The sequence below is a fragment of the Schistocerca cancellata genome, chromosome 3 (assembly GCF_023864275.1).
Source record: "Schistocerca cancellata isolate TAMUIC-IGC-003103 chromosome 3, iqSchCanc2.1, whole genome shotgun sequence".
NCBI classification, from domain to species: Eukaryota; Metazoa; Arthropoda; class Insecta; order Orthoptera; family Acrididae; genus Schistocerca; species Schistocerca cancellata.
In genome coordinates, this window is record NC_064628.1 from 197256934 (window position 1) to 197280406 (window position 23473).

Genomic DNA, 23473 nt, shown 5'->3' on the forward strand with positions numbered 1-23473 from the left:
CGGTGTTCTTATTTCAATTTCCAGGAGTGTATATCCGAGGTGCATGGGAAAATTAAAATTGTTACAGAATATCTGACATACAGTTCCAGGATATTTCCTAAGCGCTACTTTGATAACAAATTCTAATTAAATTATAACCACAGATATGATTCGATAGTTTACCATTGTCAAAGCAAGTTTTACAAAAACGTGTAATATGTATAAAAACTTTGTAGTAATTATAAAGAATAAGGCAGTCAGTAAATACATATCAAGAATCACACACTTTCTTCCTCCGGAGAAGCTCTGCAATCATTACATGTGACAACATTGTGGCAATGTTGCTTGATTAGCGGGAATTGATTGATGAGGTGACAGTTATCCTTGAATATCTCGTGGTAGAGTAGGGAGCTGCGCCCTTTCTTTCAAATGGCAGTCCATCAGAGCCAAGGCCAGGTTTCTGTTTGCAACGGCATAACCAATTATCTCAGGTTCAAACAATTTGAGAAAATTTTCAATTTCAGCTTTACCAATGCGTTTCGGGCCAGGTAGGACTTTGATTATATTCTTACGTTTTGGTTTCCCTGGTAGTGCTAACGGATTATTTATCCACAAAGTTTCCTGGTCCTTACCAATATAAAAATGGCTGTCATCATGTGGCATTCCTTTCACTTCATTCCCATCAACGCATGACTGCTCAGATTCGCTGGAATGATCTGCAGTTTCTATTATTTCTGCTTCCTCATTGCTGTCAGAGAAATCTGCATACTTTTCTTCGACAGATGACTGCAGAAGAAGAGGCTCAATTTCTTCTGGTATTAGTCCTTTCCTTTGTGCGGACGTGGGAGGCAATAAAATAATTCTAATACCAAAGCAATGTTAATAACTAAATCATCATTCACTCAGAGAGTTGTAAAACAAAGCTTCTAATACTCAAAACATTCGACAATGGTATGGCTACACGTACTTACATTACCGGGCGCGTGCGGTACGCAGTGCCGTCTCGGTGCAGTCGTCCGCTTCACAGGTGAGTCACAGCTGTTATGGTGGGTATAATGACGGCGCAGCAATGCAGTTTGGCGCGTGACTAAACAATGGAAGCTTATCTAGCACCACTGTTGTGTGCTCGGCGAGCTGATGTAATTATTGAAAGAAAACAAAATTGGCGGCACTTTATGCCGCCACGCGCCCGCCGCAGGCTTAAGTTAAGTAATGTGTAAGCTTAGGGATTTATGACCTTAGCAGTAAAGTCCCATAAGATTTCACACACATTTGAACACATTTTTTTTGAAAATTTGGGTCCATGGCTTCGAAGGGTCTGCACCAAACTCGAATCCCACCATCAGCCCTTACCAACTGAAATCAGGACTCACCCGATCACACCGCGGTTTTCCTGTCTTTTAGGACCCAACCTATGCTGTCAAGAGCCCAGGAGAGGCGCTGCAGGCGCCGTCTTGCTGTTAGCAAACGCACTCTCGTCGGTCGTCTGCTGCCATAGCCCATCAACTTCAAATTTCGCCGCACTGTATACGTTCGACGCATGTTCTACATTGATTTTTGCTGTTCCTTCACGCAGTGTTGCTTGTCTGTTCGCACTGACAACTCTACGCAAACGCCGCTGCTCTCCGTCGTTAAGTGAAGGCCGTCGGCCACAGATTGTCCGTCGTGAGAGGTCATGCTCAAATTTGGTACTCTCGGCACACTCTTGACACTATGGATCTCAGAATATTGAATTTCCTAGCGACTTCCGAAAAGAAATGTACCATCCGTCTAGCTTCAATTGCCATTCGATATTCAGAGTCTGTTAAATCCCGTTGTGCGGTCGTAATCACGTCGCAAACCTTTCCACATGAATCCCTTGTGTACAAACGACAGCTCCGCCTATGCACTGGCCTTTTATACATCGTGTACACGATTATACCGCCATTTGTACACTATGTGATCAAAAGTATCGGGACACCCCAAAAACATACGTTTTTCATATTAGGTGCACGGTACTGTCACCTACTGCCAGGTACTTCACATCAGCCATCTCAGTAGTCATTAGAGATCATGAGAGGGCAGAATGGGGCGCTCCGCAGAACTCACGGACTTCGAACGTGGTCACGTGATTGGGTGTCAATTGTGTCATATGTCTGCACGTGAGATTTTCACACACCTAAACATCCCTAAGTCCACTGTTTCCGATTTGACAATTAAGTAGAAACGTGAAGGCTCACGTAGAGCGCAAAAGCCTACGCGCTGACCTCGTCTGTTGACTGACAGAGACCGCCGACTGTTGAAGAGAGTCGTAATGTGTAATACGCAGACATCTATCTAGACTATCACACAGGAATTCTAAACTGCACCAGGATCCACTGCAAGTACTATGACAGTTAGGTGGGAGGTGAGAAAACTTGGATTTCATGGTCGAGTGGCTGCTCATAAGCCACACATCACACTGGTAAATGCCAAACGAAGCATCTATTTGTGTAAGGAGCGGAAACATTGGACGATTGAACAATGGAAAAAGGTTGTGTGGAGTGACGAATCACGGTACACAATGTGGCGATCCAATGGCAGAGTGTGCGTACGGCGAATGCCCGGTGAACGTCATCTGCCAACGTGCGTAGTGCCAACAGTAAAATTCGGAGGCGGTAGTGTTATGGTGTGGTCGTGTTTCTCATGGAGGTGGCTTGCGCCCCTTGTTTTGCGTGGTACTATCGCAGCACAGGGCTACACTGATGTTTTAAGCACCTTCTGGCTTCCCACTGGTTGAAGAGCAATTCGGGAATTGCGATTGCATCTTTCAACACGATCGAACACCTGTTCATAATACAAGGCCTGTGGCGGAGTGGTTATACGACAATAAAATCCCTGTAACGGACTAGCCTGGACAGAGTCCTGACGTAATTCCTATAGAACACCTTTGGGATGTTTTGCAACGCCGACTTCGTTCCAGGCCTCACTGACCGACAACGATACTTCTCCTCAATTCAGAACACCGTGAAGAACGGGCTGCCATTCCCCAAGAAACCTTCCAGCACCTGATTCAACGTATGCCTGCGAGAGTGGAAACTGTCATCAAGGCTAGGGGTGTGCCAGTACTATATTCAATTCCATCAGTACCGATGGAGGGCGTCACGAATCTGTAAGTTATTTTCAGCCAGATGTCCTGATACTTTTGATCACATAGTGTATATGTGCACATCGCTACCAAATGACTTTGTGGCTAGGGTGCAATTATCATATCTGGAAGTAGTTTCAGGTTTCTTTTTTTATTTTCTTGTATAACGTGATACATTAATGCCGTTTCGCAAGAGTAAACAAATGAAATCGTATGGCATTGTTGGCCGGGATTCCTCATGGTTTAAATTATAGCTGGTTTTGCAAACTTCATCCACCAGTTAATACTGTAGCTGAATTGTACGCTGGGAACTTTCTTTCTTTTTCTACCCACATATTATGAAAGGCAGCACAGCGTCTTGTGTCTTCCAGATGAGCTAAGTTTAATTTTCACAATCCTCTTGCTCTGTAGGTTCCTTCTTTCTCTAAGTTTATACTACATACGAACGCCACGTTATCTGAGATTATGGTTGGCCATAGCTATGACTGCAAAACGTGTTCCCTTAACCTGTACGTTGCATACATTCTGTCAGTACGGCTAGTCATCGTATTTAAGCTCTAACTTATGAAATGGATGTAACACTCTGGTGTTGTTCTTCAGTACCATGTATGTGTTACAACTTGATGACTGATTTTTGGTACCGGTTACACTGCAAAAATCATCTAAATTATTATTTGTTTGGGATGGATTGTAAAAATGGGAGTATCTAATCGTTAAAAAACGCTCCTCTGTTAGTCTTTCCTGTAACTGAAGGGCAAAGAAATTAATTAATCTTATATTACAGACCATGCCGGCTGTACCTCTGCTATTCGGCATTTCTCTATGTTTGTTACTATGACCCCTTCCCTAGTCATAATCCCTGTTCCAAGTTCGTTGTCATTTCTACGATATACTGTGGTCCATTAGCCCTTAATTCGATTCAAATAAGAAAGTTACTTCTTACAACATTATGATGTCCGTATCAGCTTATAAGGCACCAGTCCTTGAAATCTAAGAACCTATAAAGCCGCTTTACTTTCGATTTTCGTTAAATCGTTGGTTTTATCCAAAAACGTATCTGAACTCATTGCTTGGTATTCATAACCCTAATAATACATTAATTTTTAAAAATAGATTATTCATTTGTTACTCATATCATCTACACTATTTATTTAATGTTCACCTCTCACAGCGGACTGCCCTGTTATTACCATCACTGTTTCCACAGCCTGTGGCTCTGGCCACTGAGGAGCTCGAGGCCGGCACCACCGTCACGGTGAGCGGCTGGGGTAGCCTTCAACCTGGGGTGGACTACCCGGAGCAGCTGCACGCCGTCAACACGACCATCATCGACCGTTCTTCCTGCAACGACACCTACGAAGGAATAGTCACAGAGAACATGATTTGCGCTGGTGAGCCAGAAGGCGGCAAAGACGCTTGCAATGGTGACAAAGGTGGTCCCCTGGTTGCGAACTCCACGCAATACGGAATCGTCTCTTGGGGCTATGGCTGTTTTTACCCACCATACCCAGGAGTGTACACCAACATCGTTTCCCTGCGCTCTTGGATTAACGAAACAATTGGTGTCTAAATGTCTGCTTCTCACATTCAAAAAGTTGCCTTCTGTGACCGTACACACATTGAGGCATACAAACGCGTACACGGCCATGAATTGTTTTAGACATGTACCTTCAGCAAAGTCCAGGAGATTTTTTATTTGATTTATGAAATTATTTTGCGCCTGAGCCCTCATTATCAAATAAAAGAAACGCTGTCTTTTCCCAAAGATCAGTCTCAGTAGAATACGCAGGTGTTGGGGTAGGTTCTCTAAATAACAAAACGAAGAACTATAACAGGATGTCAATGCACTGACAACACACTAATGTGAAATGAATTTTAATTCCAGCTTTCTTTTTATCTTCAAAAAATAAATGAGAGTTAGCAGTTTTTGATGACTAGAAATTAGTATAACATCTACAATTAAGGAAAGACGAGGGAGTCATTTAATCCTATATATATATATATATATATATATATATATATATATATATATATATATATATATACCTGAAATAGTGACTCACTCAATTTCATTTTCATGAAGTCACTTTTGCAAGAGCAATCCGCGTTCAGGAAGGGCGTACCTTGACACAAAAGAAACCAAAGAACCCTCTTTTATGAGATCAATACGTTTAAACGCAGAAAATTCAAAAACAAATCTATTTATTAGGTGCTGATGAAATGAACATTGCGAAAAACCAGAAAGGAACGTTTTAGCCAAAAATATAAGAACGCAGTGAGATATCCAATGTTACACAATATAGATTACATGTGCCGAATTTAAACAAATTCATAGATGTCAATAAATTATGTCAGACGTGAAACTTAACAAAATTCTTCTCGCAAGGTAGAATTTACTAAAATACTATAGCGTGTTAGGTATGCTTTTCCTGCCGTAGGCATTCTTGTGATTTTAGTTTTATGCGGTAGAAAAACATTCAGTTAAAGGATATACCTTATTGCCAGCAAGAAAAGAAAACACACAGCTTTAAAATTCGAAAGAAGGTGTTAGATCTTTCGCTCTATTTTTACAGCATAAAATGATTCTGTAAGAGATTATTACTTTACTCGTTATAGTTTGATTTTATTCTCATATAATATTTAGCTGCAGGTTTAGGAATCGTAGTCAGAAAAGAGCGCGCTTGGTGACGTAAAACCGTGTTATTTTTAGCTATCCATGCAAAGAAATAGTTTGCATGGTAATAATAACTACACTAAATACATAGACTGCAACTTCCACTTACAAATATCGAAATGGAAAAAACAATAGAGCACTGATGGCGTGCAATTTTTGCATCATCGAACTGACCGATTTCAACTCATTTATAGGCTCAGAATCGAACAAAACTAACTTCGTTATTATAGAAATGTAGGGTTTCGTACTGTATTACTCAATTAAAGAGGAGGTAGTCCAAATAACATTTTTATAGAACAAAAAGTTACAGGAATGATACAACCTTACATTTCCGAGGCTCGAAGAAGAAGAAGCAAGGACTGACAGTTCTAGTGTTTTAACAAGAACCAATCGTAAAATTCTGTTTCACAGGTATTTAGTATACAAAGATGAACTTGATTTTCTGCTTAAAATAAAATTTTTTTTACAAGCGTTACTGTTTCGACTCATGTATCATAAAAAGTATGTATCAAAGAGTAATTTCAAAAGCAAGGTAGTTCATCTTCCTGTGAATTGTCATCTCCTTCCAAAATGAAAAACGTATGGCAGCAAGTAATATACAGATGTTCAGCTATGTCATCGGAAGCCCACCTGGAAATAGCATTAAAAATACTAGCAAAAAATTTTAACAAAAGTCTACAAAATGAAGGCAGCAAGACCATGGAAATAACGTGGGAAAAGAACGCATAATGCAAACTGGTTAAGGGTTAAGCGATGTTTTTAGTAATATCTGACATTGTAGAGTAACGAGAAACAGTAATCTGTATAACGTGTTGTAATTTTTAATATTGTTCAGCGCAATAAAACATAAAATTGCAACTTTATGTTTCCAAGTTTCTGTTGGCTAACAATCATCCTCACATCATGCTTACTAAAGAATCATACTAAAGAATTAGTATATAAGTACAATTTTGGCCACAAAACCATGGTTATTAAGTGTTATTGATATAATGCTTAGTAAAGAAACAGTTGGCTATAACATCATCGTTACTAAGTGTAGCTCAGATCTAAAGTTGCATGTCCTGCAGGCATTAGATTGCAACTTCTCACGCATGATGAGTTATTCTCAGATCGCTGTGTTTGTCACATCTGAGTAGTAATCGTTTCTGAGACTGATATTAGAGTCCTCTATGTTTTCATATTCTTATGCAATAAGTAATTTAAAACATAGGCATTCCTTAATACAGTTTTGTTAAGTTACTATTATACCACTATCAATGGGATTAAGTTTCTCTTGCTCTTACACCGTTCACCCTAACTGGTGCTAAGAGAATTTATAGAATCTAAACTCTCTTAGTAATGAAAGTAATCTTAACTATCATGCTCACAAGCAAGAGGCAGGTCCTAACTTGTGCCACTAGAGAGTCATGTAATTATATTTCATTACACGAAAAGAAACACCAGGTAAGAGTACAGTGCACTACACATCATATTACTTGCGCAATCGAACTGAAGGCATTAAAGAACTTTGCACATTACCCCCTAGGGAGCTCACGGTTCTTTCTTTTGTGAGTTCGTGCATGGTGCACACGGGGCTCCAAATTATTGCAGCCAATGCTTCCTTCGCTTGATGCATTTCCTTCAAGCCACTTTCTCTACCTCTCCTCACTCCTTCCACATTGTCCCCTCCTTTCCCTCTCTTGGCCTTCTGACTTATGTAGACCTGGCTATCCACCTGGTTTACTGTATTGGTTGCAATTTTGATCCTTTCGTCCGTTCTTTCATCCTTTTTTGTCTTTTAGACCCCGACTTGAAGTTTGACCTCCATTTCAAAATTTCCTTTTTTTAGTGTGAGCCATTTGGGGAAACTCTCCCTCTCTAGCATCTATGGTGCAGATTCCTCCCCCCCCCCCTTCCTCTTCCTCTCCCTTCCTCACTGTAGCTCCCTTCCACCCTGCTAGGTCACCAGCACGTGTAGCCAGTCCATGTGAGGATATGTTATGAACCCATATGGCTGAGCCCTCTGACAACATGTCGATCACACTACTGATACCTAAGCTGCCCCATCAGAACTCCCGGCAATGGCTGCCATGCCAGATGGTCCTTGCTGTGGCTGGGTGACGCCCATGAGGAGAGCCCCTGGTTGGACAGGGTTGTATCAGGACAGATGCTTGGTCTATGAAGTGCATCAAGCTGCAAAAATCTGGCAGTTCTCAATTGGCCATCTCTTCGAATGGTGAAGGATCATTAATGCTGCTTCGTATGACCAGCAGCCGTCCGTTCCCTGGCTACACCATGGGAGGAGGGTAGGCTCGCCTTCTTGGGATGAAACATTTTTCCGATTTCCTCATCTGTACTAGGACAGACGGGGACACATCCACTGCCAAAAAGCCATTGCTTTTGTGGAGAATATCGAGGACAAGTTTGGTGGAGTCTCTTAGTAAGATGTGGTCGGGCTCCTTGTAGGTAAAAGCTTCTTCTGCCACCCAGTCAGCTGCTCTTTGTGGCTGTGATCGTCTTCGCAGTGTCCTAGTGTCTATTACGCCTCACCAATCTCTGAATTTGCTCCAGGGAGTGATTTTTCATATGGACCTCATCCTGCAAACAGATAAGGAACTCTGGGCTAATCTGGAGTGGCGTGGTGTTCATTTTGTTCGACGTATGCAGAAGGGTCACAAATACAACTGCACCGATACTGGCATCTTCAATCTGGCTTTCGAGGAGGATACCCTCTCGTAGAAGGTCAAGGTTATGTGCCACAGATGCGACGTGAAGCCATACATCCCTCCACCTATCTGATGCTTTTGGTGCTTGCCTTGGGCATATGTCTTCCCACTGTACGGCGGACCCTCTGTGTGGTGGTTGTGGCCACCCACTCTATGAGGGAAGCCCCTGTGTTCCGCAACCTGTGCATGTCAGTTGTGCTGATCGCCACGCCCCTGGCTCGCTGCATTGTCTGGCTTACAAGAGAGAAAAAAAGATCCAAGAATACAACTCCCTGGATTGCCTGTCTTATGCCAAAAGTAAGAGAGATTCCATCCAGTTTCACTATCTTCAACTGTTGTCTCTGTTACTTCATTTTCTCCCCCTACCTCTGCCTCACCCAAGCCCCATCCTCCTCTACCCTCCCCCTCGCCTGCAGTTTCCACGACCTCCCATCCAGGAGATGCTACCCCTCCCCAGTTGAAGAAACGTCCCTCTTCTTTGGCATCTGCTGTCGATTGGGCTCTCTCCTTGGACCCCTCTCCCTGGCCAGGAGACTCTTACCACCAATCTGCCACGAGACACACCATCTGTGTGCCTCGAGGTCACCTAACCTCTTTTGGTTTCAGGTCTTGCAGAAGCCTGTACTCCCCCTGTGCCCTCCTCCACTTCAGAAAGAGAAGAAGAAGAAAAAACATAAATCCCAAGACAAGACCACCCCGGTGCCCCTGGAGGTGCCATCTCCCACCTCACATCTTATTTGTGGATGTCACTCCATCCTTGTCCGTGAAGGGCTACTGACTGAGTGACATGATCTCTCCTCGGCTTCTTTTATGTCTAACCTGGAGTCTCGCTACATAATCATCCAGTGGAATTGCAACAGATTCTATCCTGACCTACCGGAAATGCACCCTCTTGTCTCCTCCTATTCTGCATTCTGTCTTGTTCTTCAAGAAACGCTTTTCCATGACGACACTCTCCAACATTTTGTGGTTATAGGGTGTTTTATTGGAACCATGCTGGTCACAGGCCATCATCTGGTGGGGTCTGCACTTTGATTCGCTCCACTGTCCTTAGCGACTGGATCCCCCTACGTACCAACTTGAAAGCAATAGTGGTTCGAGTGCAAACAACTCAGGCAATCACCATTTGCAATGTCTACCTCCCTCCAGGTAGGCCACTTCCTTATGTTGCACTGTCTACCTTAATCCAGCAACTCCCAGCCCCATTTCTCCTCCATGGGGACTTCAATACCCACCATCCACTATGAGGGAGTGTTACTTCAATGTGTAGGGGTATCCTAGTTGACCAACTTACTACGGAAATCGATATGTGTCTTCTCGATGATGGTTCTGCTACCCACTTCAGTGCCAATAATGGCACCTTCTCTCCTCCCCTACCCTAGTGGCTTCCCTACATTGGTCATCCCATGATGTCCTTAGCGACAATGACCACTTTCCAGTGTCTGTATTATTTTCTTGCTGCCTCCAGGCAGACAGGCTCCCGTGTTGGCCTTTCTGCAGGGCCAATTGGCCTTTATATACATTTGCTGTACACTTTGAGAACTCCCTCTCGAATTCCATTGATGTAGTCATGCAAGGCGTCTCTGCTACTATTCTTCATGCTGATGGCACTGCTGTCTCCCTATCCACAGGTCCCCCTCGTCGTCGACCGGTACCATGGTGGAGCAAGGATGTTGCAGTCGCTGTCCAGGACCACCAACAGACGCTGTAGCGATTTAAGCGACACCCTTCCAGACCAACTTCCTCTCGTTTAAGCTTCTCCGTACTAAGGCTCGTTATCGTCTTAAGAGGAGTAAAAAGGAATGCTGGGAGTGCTATGTTTCCTCCCTGGGGACGTATGCCTCTTCCCTGCAGATTTGGTCCAAGCTCTGTAACCTTCTGGGCCTCCAGTGACAGTTAAATGTCCTTGTTCTGTGCATAGATCCATTGGTCCTCACAGTACACCTCGTGACTACCTTTGCGACAGCATCAGCATCCACTTCCTATCCTACTGCCTTTCTCTGACAGAAAAAAAGAGTTGAACAGATCCCCCTTTGTTCCATCCCGCACCACACTGAGCCCTATAATGAACCCTTCGCTGAATGGGAATTGTTGCAGGCTCTTATCTCTTCACAAGACACGGCCCCAGCCCAGGATTCCATACACAACCAGATGATCCAACACTTGGGTATTCCCAAGAGGCAACATCTCCTAAGGGTCTTCAACTGCATTTGACTTACAGTTGCTTTTCGATCACAATGGCGAGACAGTACAGTTATCCCCGTCCTTAAGCCCAGGAAGAACCCAACGTCTCTAGACAGCTACCAATTAGCCTGATGAATGTACTTTCTAAACTGCTCAAAAGAACGGTCAGCTTCCGATTATGTTGGGTACTCGAATCTGGGGGCCTTTTGTCCCCATATCAGTGTGGCTTCTGGGCAGGACGATCTCCAATGACCTTTTACTATGACTGGAATCAGCCATATGACAGGCTTTTACTCACTGCCGGCACCTTGTTGCAGTCTTCTTTGACCTACATAAGGCATACGACATGGCCTGGTGTCATCACATTTTAGTTACCCTCCATGACTGGAGTTCCTGTGGTCCCCTTCCAAATTTTATCCGCAAGTTTTTATCTGTGTTAGAGTTGGCACTTCACTCAGTGCCCCTCAGATTCAGGAGAAAGTATCCTGTGCGAAGTGTCACACTCTTCTTCACTGCCATCAATGGGCTTGTGACCACTGTTGGGCCTCTGGTTACCCTGGCGTTGCATCTGATGCAGCTCCCACTTGGTAGCATCTGATGAGCACCAGCTCCAATGCACCTTCCAGAAGGCCTCTGCGTGGGCCACCTCCCATGGCTTCCAGCTACCTCTCTCCAAAATGCAGGTTATGCATTATTGTCACATCCCGATCCAGAACTGTATTTAGGCAGCCAGCTTCTCTTGGGCCGTATCTTTGATAACAAGCTGACATGACTGCTCTACAATCGCCACCTAAAGACTACATGTATGCAGAAGCTTAATGGTCTCTGCCTCCTGACCCACACATTATGGGGTGCAGACCATTCCACTCTTCTCCAGCTTTACTATGCTATGGTCTTGTCCAGACTAGGTTATGGTAGTCAGGTTTATCTGTTCACCATTTTGGGGTGTGCCTGACTATTAGTGTCTTTCACACCAGTCCTGTTGATAGTCTCCTCACAGAAGTGGAGATCCCTCTCTACACATGTGATGGAGCCAATCGCCATTCGTCGATTCCCTGACCATCCCATGTACCCTGTGCTCTTTGCCGATGAGGCATATCTCCCTCCGAACAACCACCCATGGGTGAGGTTACTGGCTGGCAGGCATCTCACATCCCTCTGTTTGGATTTCCATCTCCACTCACTGGAATGCACCCCGTGTCTTTCCTACCATATCTCCCCCCCCCCCCCTTCGGATGGAGCCTAAACCACGGATTAAGACTGATCTATTCCTGGGTCCTAAGACCTCTGTCGCTCCTATGATTTTCCAGTGTCTTGTATGTGCCATCCTTGCAGAGGTCCAGAGTTCCAGGGTGCCATCATCTTGTACACTGTTGGTTGTAAGACAATCAATAAGGTGGGATATGCTTTCACGTCTCCTACAGGCTTAGGACACCTTTTATTGCTCGGATCACGTAGTGTGTTCACGGGAGAGCTTCTAACCATTCACAGGGCCCTCCTTTTTGTTTCTCAGGCCTCCCTCCACAGTGTTTTAATTTTTTTGTTCAGACTTAATGAGCAGTCTGCAAGCTATCGACCGATGCTACTCTGACACCATTTTGTCTCTGCTTCCGTGACCTTCTCTCTGGACTTGGCCATGTCGCCTGTTCTGTTGTCTTTCTCTGGGTCCCAAGTCATGTGGGCATCCTAGGATATGAACTGGTTGACCCTTTAGCTAGAGAAGCAGATACTTACCCCCCATTTCCTTTCATAATTCCAGCTATGGATATGCAGATCTACGTCAAACCCCTCATTGCCCAAAAGTGGAATGACATTTGGTGCGCTACTCCTCACAGTAATAAACCCCACATGGTCAATGAGTCTACTGCAATTTGACGCTCTACCTTCCACTCCTCTCGGAAGGAGTCCACTGTTTTGTGCCATCTATGCATTGGTCATACCAGGCTGACCCATTGTTTCCTCCTACATAACGACCACTCCCACAACGTGGTTTTGGAGCCAGGCTGATGATATCCCACATATTAGTGGAATGTCTCCTTTTTGCAGCCCCATCGTGCTAAGTACCGTCTTCCCGATTCCTTAAATTTAATATTAACAGACGATTTATGGATGGTAAACCTGGACCTCGGTTTCCTCTGTGAAAGTGGTTTTTATTTCGAGGTACAAGATTCTACTTTAGTCTTGGAGCAGGGGCAGTTTGGCTGTGGCTGGGACCTCTTTTACAGTCCTCTTGGTCTGTGACGCCATGACAGCTCCTTTCTTCCAGTTTTTAGATTTTAACTCGCCTTTTATGCCTTTTATTTTACTGTGTGTGTTTAATGTTTATTATTTTATAATTTGACTCCTCTGACTGGTTCCATCCACTTTTAGCAGAACCTCTTTCTTCTGTAACTAACTTCGGAATCGCGGGACTGATGACCTCGCCGTTTCGTCCCACAACCCCTCTTAATTAATCAATGTATCTATCAATCAACTTTGCACTTTTTTGGTCATCGTTCTTCTGACTGGTTTGGTGCGGTCCACCACGAATTCCTCTCCTGTGCTAACCTTTTCGTCCTCAATTATTTGCTGGAGGTATTCCCATTTCTGTCTTCCTCTACAGTTTTTGCCCTCTACAACTCCCTCTAGTGCGATGGAGGTCATTCCATCATCTCTGAACAGATGTCCTATCATCCTATCCGTCCTCCTTATCAGTGTTTTCCACATGTTCCTTTCCTTTCCGATTCTGCACAGAACCTCCTCTTTCCTTACCTTATCAGTCGACCTAATTTTCAACATTCGTCTATAGCACTACATCTCAAATGCTTCGATTCTCTTTTTTTCCCGTTTTCCGACAGTCCATGTTTCACTACCATACAATGCTGTACTCCAGAAGCACATTCTCAGAAATTTCTTCCTCAAAATAAGGTCGATACTTGATATTAGTAGACTTCCTTTGGCCAGGAACGCCCTTTTTGCCATTCCTAGTTTGCTTTTGATGTCCTCCTTACTCCGTCCGAATTGATTATTTCACTGCCTAAGTAGCAAAATTCCTTAACTTCATCTACCTCGTGACCATCAATCCTGATGTTAAATTTCTCGCTGTTCTCATTTATACTACTTCTCATTACCTTCGTCTTTCTTCGATTTACTCTCAATCCATACTCTGTACTCATTAGACTGTTCATTCCGTTCAGCCGATCATGTAATTCTTCTTCACTTTCACTCAAGGTAGCAATATCATCAGCGAATCGTATCATTGACATCCTTTCACCTTGAATTTTAATTCCACTCCTGACCCTTTCTTTTAATTCCATCATTGTTTCCTCGATGTAGGGTCGAAAGGCTACGTGATGTATATTGCTGGTATTACAGGTCGAGGTTTAGCTATGTTGGATAACTTTTTTTATTCTGTTTTAATCAATACGTATCGAATCTGAGTAAGCGAGAATTTAGAGGCCAGAATGAGGAACGAGCAAACAGAATTTGAAACGCATTAGATAGCATTTTATTAACGTAAAGAATCAGTGAGTGGGGATAATAAGCAGCAAGGAATCCTACGTAGCAGCGTAATATAGCTTCTATGGATGGCAAACTTTCAAAGCAGAGATATAACCTTCGCAGTGCTAACTCTAAATGGTTATTTTACAGTTCTTTTTGTTCTTATATGTCAGTATAGTTGCGAAGCATTGATTTATGTAGTACATGACTGTCATTGAGATTTCATCCGTGCAGTAACAATACTGGTGTATCACAAATTACATGTTTCATTATCTCTGCTGCTTCTTAGCTATTCGTGAGTCTGGCAGCTGTTTCTTAACTTAGGATAACACTAATTACATCCCTTCCCATTCGGTCGCGATTCCACAAAAACGTGGGCAAAACATGCAAATGGCTTTCAGCATCATGAAACATTTTCTTACAGTGCAGTTCACAAAGTCTAACTGTTGTTGACATTTTGTCAAAGAATGATTCTGGCGACTAATATTTATATTTTACAATTTTAGAACAGCCATTTCATATTCTTCAAATATTTCCGGTTCGTTGTCGCGACATGATAACGATAATTTATCATACACAAAGTTGCAGTTTTGCTTTACTTAACGTTTACAACATATTCTTCACCGAAGAGTCAATCAGTATATTGCTCCCTCCTACGTATATCTCGCGAAGAGACCATGAGGATAAAATCAGAGAGATTAGAGCCCACACAGAGGCATACCGACAATCCTTCTTTCCACGAACAATACGAGACTGGAATAGAAGGGAGAACCGATAGAGGTACTGAAGGTACCCTCCGCCACACACCGTCAGGTGGCTTGCGGAGTATGGATGTAGATGTAGATAGATGTAGATATTGAGCTCGAAATAATCCTAAAATGTGATTAGTTACGATGATGTGCAGAAATGTGTTTCGATACTTAGAGAGCATAAAATATAAATATACGAGTATTACATCAACGTGTATAGTGCATCTTTTTCATTATCAATGTGTTCTGATACATAATTTATTACAAAAGATTAAGAAAAACAGCAAAAGCATCTTCTTCATTCTTGTAAATTAGTAGCAGAGGTGGTCAGATGAAGCACGAGATGCGGATTTCATTCAAATGGTTTCTCGTGTAATGAAGAAGGTGAACAAGACACATCTTGGCTCTCCATTCCATATCAGCTGGTGAAGTACGTGAAACAGTCAAAAACAACAATATTGACTACCATCAGACGTATAATGGAATGGCGACATGGAAAATTTGTGTGAGACCGGGGCTCGAATACAGATTTTCTGCTTATCACATGGTTAACGACATATGGAAGTTTGGGTCCGGCCGTGAGACGGGCTCGGATAGCCAAATGATAAGGTACCACTCGCGATACGCGGGAAATCCGAGTCCCAGGCCGTCGCTAATTTTCATAATTCATTCTATTCACAGCTGATGGCAATCAATATTTGCAATTGCAATTTCATGTCAATAATACTTACATTCTTCATGTGGAAAAAAGATGCTACTTCGTTACATAACAAGAGCAAGCAGAGCCATTTCCTTTGCTCTCCCTGCCGAAGCTAAATTAAGCTCTGGAATCGGGTGTATTAAGGAATGGTGGTCCCTTAGAATGTTAGTTTAGTGACTCTCTTGTTTATTGTGTTTTCTCTCTTTTTATTCATACATTTTCGCTAGCTAGATACCACCACAAGAACTCTTCAGCGTCCTTGCAGTTTAGATTGGCACTTCTGCCATTGCATGTAACTCTGTCTGGAGTCAATTGATTCGCTGCACTCCAGCAGCACTACAGTCGGACCGTTAGCGTCATAGTTAATTCTGACGCGAGCCAGTCCTCAGTTTAGATATAACTGCATAGCATAAAAAAACAATGCAGTGGTTTACGTTCATATCTGGGACTGATTCCACACGCAAGATAACATATGAAGCGTCTACGTATTCTTAGCGGCTTGACGACGCAGCAAAAATGTAAGTTTGAATTAATTCACAATTTTTTTAAGTCTCAGTTGGAAGATTTTTAATTATATGACATGTTTCGATCGCTCTGAACCATCTTCACGTCTAAGTAGTTGTGTGAGCATCTCGTCTCGTATGCTCACATCCTCATATCAGAGTACTCTGATATGAGGTTCTGAACACACAATACTGGTTGCTGACGCAACTACTTAGATCTGAAGACGATCCAGGGCGATCGGAACACCTCATATAATTAAAAATGTACAACTGAGGCTGAAAAATAAATAATTATTTTAACTAACAATACGGGTTCTGATTCTCTCAAGATGAATGTGTTGGCTATGATGAAAAATGTAAATCTTCATGCTTCACCATTGAGCACCCCAGTTGTCCCTTACACTCACTTTGTTAAAAATACACAGCTCTTACCTTCAAGATTTTACGTTTTAAAGTCTTGTTTATCCACAAATGTGTTAAGAATACTTCGTTCTTTATGATTTATATCATTAAACTGCTATGTATTTTCCAAAGAACACCATCCTAACAACTAGAACGGTTTACTGTTAACTAATATTTAACTGCTTTAGAGAAGAATATATTTATTCAAAATATGTACACTTTCTTTAGTACTTCTTGCCCTTTTTGTACTTCAGGTAATGTAACGTTGTCTGAAGTCTCGGTTTCTTCCCATTTTCCAGACATGGAAAGTCCAGAGCGTGCTTTGTATTGTTTACATACCCTTGTAGAGGGAACTCCATGTTCAGATCACTTATTTATTAACAGTGACCTACGTAAAGTACGAAACAAGTTCCAGAAACAATCTCCATCTTTGTCCGTTGGTCTATGCCATTATTCATTTTACAGTGCTTTATAACTTCCTATTCAAATAAACTTGTGAGGTTTTCAAGAACAATTTATCTACGTTTTGATAGATACTATTACTTTCTATATAGGCATCATTACTTCGTATGGTAATCGATTAATACGTACAAACACTGATGCAAGTAGGAAAAAAAATCAAGAAAATTATTGTAATACATACATCAATGCTGTACAACTAAGGAACAAACTCGCTTGTGAATAAAGAACCTTACCTATTTATATAAGAACTACATCTAGAGCTATCTATTTGTAATAATAGAAAAAAGTTGTCACTTCCTGTGAATCTCATCAATCAAAATATTTCTTACCTCTTCGCACATTCCTTTTCTTCTTTCAGTAACTGGATACAACAGTAAGTAGGCACTTACACATGGTGTCCCGCTGATTATTTATAGGCCTAAATTCAACACTTGCCATTTGTGATTCCATTTGGCCAACTTGACGATGTTTTGTATTTCCTAGCAAGTACCTTCCCCCTACTACATACTTTTGTATTCATCATGAGGTGACGTCAAAATATCGTTTCTCCGGGCCAGCTTTTCACAAAAGTGTCATTAAGGAAGACTAACATTTCGTTGAACGATTATACAAGTCTTGTGAACTCTTGATAAGTGCATCACCGTCTGATCGTTTTCCTTTTTTGTTTCATTGGCCTTCACAATACCAAATTTTTGAAAACTTAAAATTTTGAAAAAAAATTATTGTTCCTAATGGACTCCTCTACCAAATTTTATAAATGTAATAAATTTTTCATTTATACTTAACCAAAAAATTAGAGTCCAATTAGTAAGTTTCAGTTGCCACAAAGACATCATAGTCAATATTTTCAGCTACAGGACCCAGGTTACACATCAATATTTCTTTAAAAAGAATGTTGCGAATAAAAGTCAACAGCAATTAACGATTTTCGCATTTTATATTTTTTTAGTTTGTGTGTAAAGTACTTATTACTGAAAATGTGTTGATTTTGCTAAGAGTGTGCCGGAAGATACTTTCGTGTATGGAACCTACAAACACATCATAATCTGTTTAAAAAGAATGTTTTGGTGTAAGTCAAAAGCACTTAATGAGTTTAGTTTCTTAAAATTTTTGGCGGGGGTGGACATAAAGTTAACCATCTTCGTAATGTGCACTGTGAAAAATGTGTTGGTATCGTAGGGCTCATATATATGGAGCGCATTGTGTACGTGTGTGTATCACCTTGTTAAAATCCTTCTCGAACAAGGGTAAACCATCAGTCAGGCTGTTCGCTTATTCGCGCAATAAGTCCTCATAAATCAGTTAGCATTTCAAAACCCCCATCACAGGATTCTGTTCTGCGATATTAAGATTTGTTTTATATCACAGGCCTGCAGAAACTGTTTTCATCTTACACTGGTAAAATTAAGTGCATTATTGGACGGAATACCTCCTGGCTTCCCAATGTGTGGGACATACCTCTCTATGAACCAGAGAATTATTCGTACCCTATTAACACTCTCTAAGGCAACAATTTAACACGTTTAGAAAAAAGATTGGACATCTCAGTTGTTGTAATGAACTCGGGAAATTATTATGTGACATCAGAAACCATGAAAATTACCAATCATTTCGCCCCACGCTGGGAGTCAAAAATGTTGTGGAGTCTAGAGAAACTACACTCCTGGAAATTGAAATAAGAACACCGTGAATTCATTGTCCCGATTTGACAATTAAGTAGAAACGTGAAGGCTCACGTAGAGCGCAAAAGCCTACGCGCTGACCTCGTCTGTTGACTGACAGAGACCGCCGACTGTTGAAGAGAGTCGTAATGTGTAATACGCAGACATCTATCTAGACTATCACACAGGAATTCTAAACTGCACCAGGATCCACTGCAAGTACTATGACAGTTAGGTGGGAGGTGAGAAAACTTGGATTTCATGGTCGAGTGGCTGCTCATAAGCCACACATCACACTGGTAAATGCCAAACGAAGCATCTATTTGTGTAAGGAGCGGAAACATTGGACGATTGAACAATGGAAAAAGGTTGTGTGGAGTGACGAATCACGGTACACAATGTGGCGATCCAATGGCAGAGTGTGCGTACGGCGAATGCCCGGTGAACGTCATCTGCCAACGTGCGTAGTGCCAACAGTAAAATTCGGAGGCGGTAGTGTTATGGTGTGGTCGTGTTTCTCATGGAGGTGGCTTGCGCCCCTTGTTTTGCGTGGTACTATCGCAGCACAGGGCTACACTGATGTTTTAAGCACCTTCTGGCTTCCCACTGGTTGAAGAGCAATTCGGGAATTGCGATTGCATCTTTCAACACGATCGAACACCTGTTCATAATACAAGGCCTGTGGCGGAGTGGTTATACGACAATAAAATCCCTGTAACGGACTAGCCTGGACAGAGTCCTGACGTAATTCCTATAGAACACCTTTGGGATGTTTTGCAACGCCGACTTCGTTCCAGGCCTCACTGACCGACAACGATACTTCTCCTCAATTCAGAACACCGTGAAGAACGGGCTGCCATTCCCCAAGAAACCTTCCAGCACCTGATTCAACGTATGCCTGCGAGAGTGGAAACTGTCATCAAGGCTAGGGGTGTGCCAGTACTATATTCAATTCCATCAGTACCGATGGAGGGCGTCACGAATCTGTAAGTTATTTTCAGCCAGATGTCCTGATACTTTTGATCACATAGTGTATATGTGCACATCGCTACCAAATGACTTTGTGGCTAGGGTGCAATTATCATATCTGGAAGTAGTTTCAGGTTTCTTTTTTTATTTTCTTGTATAACGTGATACATTAATGCCGTTTCGCAAGAGTAAACAAATGAAATCGTATGGCATTGTTGGCCGGGATTCCTCATGGTTTAAATTATAGCTGGTTTTGCAAACTTCATCCACCAGTTAATACTGTAGCTGAATTGTACGCTGGGAACTTTCTTTCTTTTTCTACCCACATATTATGAAAGGCAGCACAGCGTCTTGTGTCTTCCAGATGAGCTAAGTTTAATTTTCACAATCCTCTTGCTCTGTAGGTTCCTTCTTTCTCTAAGTTTATACTACATACGAACGCCACGTTATCTGAGATTATGGTTGGCCATAGCTATGACTGCAAAACGTGTTCCCTTAACCTGTACGTTGCATACATTCTGTCAGTACGGCTAGTCATCGTATTTAAGCTCTAACTTATGAAATGGATGTAACACTCTGGTGTTGTTCTTCAGTACCATGTATGTGTTACAACTTGATGACTGATTTTTGGTACCGGTTACACTGCAAAAATCATCTAAATTATTATTTGTTTGGGATGGATTGTAAAAATGGGAGTATCTAATCGTTAAAAAACGCTCCTCTGTTAGTCTTTCCTGTAACTGAAGGGCAAAGAAATTAATTAATCTTATATTACAGACCATGCCGGCTGTACCTCTGCTATTCGGCATTTCTCTATGTTTGTTACTATGACCCCTTCCCTAGTCATAATCCCTGTTCCAAGTTCGTTGTCATTTCTACGATATACTGTGGTCCATTAGCCCTTAATTCGATTCAAATAAGAAAGTTACTTCTTACAACATTATGATGTCCGTATCAGCTTATAAGGCACCAGTCCTTGAAATCTAAGAACCTATAAAGCCGCTTTACTTTCGATTTTCGTTAAATCGTTGGTTTTATCCAAAAACGTATCTGAACTCATTGCTTGGTATTCATAACCCTAATAATACATTAATTTTTAAAAATAGATTATTCATTTGTTACTCATATCATCTACACTATTTATTTAATGTTCACCTCTCACAGCGGACTGCCCTGTTATTACCATCACTGTTTCCACAGCCTGTGGCTCTGGCCACTGAGGAGCTCGAGGCCGGCACCACCGTCACGGTGAGCGGCTGGGGTAGCCTTCAACCTGGGGTGGACTACCCGGAGCAGCTGCACGCCGTCAACACGACCATCATCGACCGTTCTTCCTGCAACGACACCTACGAAGGAATAGTCACAGAGAACATGATTTGCGCTGGTGAGCCAGAAGGCGGCAAAGACGCTTGCAATGGTGACAAAGGTGGTCCCCTGGTTGCGAACTCCACGCAATACGGAATCGTCTCTTGGGGCTATGGCTGTTTTTACCCACCATACCCAGGAGTGTACACCAACATCGTTTCCCTGCGCTCTTGGATTAACGAAACAATTGGTGTCTAAATGTCTGCTTCTCACATTCAAAAAGTTGCCTTCTGTGACCGTACACACATTGAGGCATACAAACGCGTACACGGCCATGAATTGTTTTAGACATGTACCTTCAGCAAAGTCCAGGAGATTTTTTATTTGATTTATGAAATTATTTTGCGCCTGAGCCCTCATTATCAAATAAAAGAAACGCTGTCTTTTCCCAAAGATCAGTCTCAGTAGAATACGCAGGTGTTGGGGTAGGTTCTCTAAATAACAAAACGAAGAACTATAACAGGATGTCAATGCACTGACAACACACTAATGTGAAATGAATTTTAATTCCAGCTTTCTTTTTATCTTCAAAAAATAAATGAGAGTTAGCAGTTTTTGATGACTAGAAATTAGTATAACATCTACAATTAAGGAAAGACGAGGGAGTCATTTAATCCTATATATATATATATATATATATATATATATATATATATATATATATATATATATATATATACCTGAAATAGTGACTCACTCAATTTCATTTTCATGAAGTCACTTTTGCAAGAGCAATCCGCGTTCAGGAAGGGCGTACCTTGACACAAAAGAAACCAAAGAACCCTCTTTTATGAGATCAATACGTTTAAACGCAGAAAATTCAAAAACAAATCTATTTATTAGGTGCTGATGAAATGAACATTGCGAAAAACCAGAAAGGAACGTTTTAGCCAAAAATATAAGAACGCAGTGAGATATCCAATGTTACACAATATAGATTACATGTGCCGAATTTAAACAAATTCATAGATGTCAATAAATTATGTCAGACGTGAAACTTAACAAAATTCTTCTCGCAAGGTAGAATTTACTAAAATACTATAGCGTGTTAGGTATGCTTTTCCTGCCGTAGGCATTCTTGTGATTTTAGTTTTATGCGGTAGAAAAACATTCAGTTAAAGGATATACCTTATTGCCAGCAAGAAAAGAAAACACACAGCTTTAAAATTCGAAAGAAGGTGTTAGATCTTTCGCTCTATTTTTACAGCATAAAATGATTCTGTAAGAGATTATTACTTTACTCGTTATAGTTTGATTTTATTCTCATATAATATTTAGCTGCAGGTTTAGGAATCGTAGTCAGAAAAGAGCGCGCTTGGTGACGTAAAACCGTGTTATTTTTAGCTATCCATGCAAAGAAATAGTTTGCATGGTAATAATAACTACACTAAATACATAGACTGCAACTTCCACTTACAAATATCGAAATGGAAAAAACAATAGAGCACTGATGGCGTGCAATTTTTGCATCATCGAACTGACCGATTTCAACTCATTTATAGGCTCAGAATCGAACAAAACTAACTTCGTTATTATAGAAATGTAGGGTTTCGTACTGTATTACTCAATTAAAGAGGAGGTAGTCCAAATAACATTTTTATAGAACAAAAAGTTACAGGAATGATACAACCTTACATTTCCGAGGCTCGAAGAAGAAGAAGCAAGGACTGACAGTTCTAGTGTTTTAACAAGAACCAATCGTAAAATTCTGTTTCACAGGTATTTAGTATACAAAGATGAACTTGATTTTCTGCTTAAAATAAAATTTTTTTTACAAGCGTTACTGTTTCGACTCATGTATCATAAAAAGTATGTATCAAAGAGTAATTTCAAAAGCAAGGTAGTTCATCTTCCTGTGAATTGTCATCTCCTTCCAAAATGAAAAACGTATGGCAGCAAGTAATATACAGATGTTCAGCTATGTCATCGGAAGCCCACCTGGAAATAGCATTAAAAATACTAGCAAAAAATTTTAACAAAAGTCTACAAAATGAAGGCAGCAAGACCATGGAAATAACGTGGGAAAAGAACGCATAATGCAAACTGGTTAAGGGTTAAGCGATGTTTTTAGTAATATCTGACATTGTAGAGTAACGAGAAACAGTAATCTGTATAACGTGTTGTAATTTTTAATATTGTTCAGCGCAATAAAACATAAAATTGCAACTTTATGTTTCCAAGTTTCTGTTGGCTAACAATCATCCTCACATCATGCTTACTAAAGAATCATACTAAAGAATTAGTATATAAGTACAATTTTGGCCACAAAACCATGGTTATTAAGTGTTATTGATATAATGCTTAGTAAAGAAACAGTTGGCTATAACATCATCGTTACTAAGTGTAGCTCAGATCTAAAGTTGCATGTCCTGCAGGCATTAGATTGCAACTTCTCACGCATGATGAGTTATTCTCAGATCGCTGTGTTTGTCACATCTGAGTAGTAATCGTTTCTGAGACTGATATTAGAGTCCTCTATGTTTTCATATTCTTATGCAATAAGTAATTTAAAACATAGGCATTCCTTAATACAG

The 23473-nt window shown here is 41.4% G+C and overlaps 1 protein-coding gene across 2 annotated transcripts in view; it reads left to right on the top strand.

Annotated features, from left to right (window-relative positions):
* LOC126176680 (trypsin-2-like) overlaps positions 1–21568 on the top strand; it is a 33781-nt gene extending 12213 nt beyond the window's left edge. The window contains exon 2 of one of the 2 annotated variants that reach the window (XM_049923842.1): positions 20775–21568. In XM_049923842.1, the coding sequence (XP_049779799.1) occupies positions 20775–21137 (363 nt within the window). In that variant the 3' untranslated portion in view covers positions 21138–21568. Of the gene's footprint in view, positions 1–4292; positions 5087–20774 lie in introns of those variants that run through there. The other variant, XM_049923841.1, reaches the window with a different exon arrangement.
* Positions 21569–23473: the final 1905 nt, after the last annotated feature.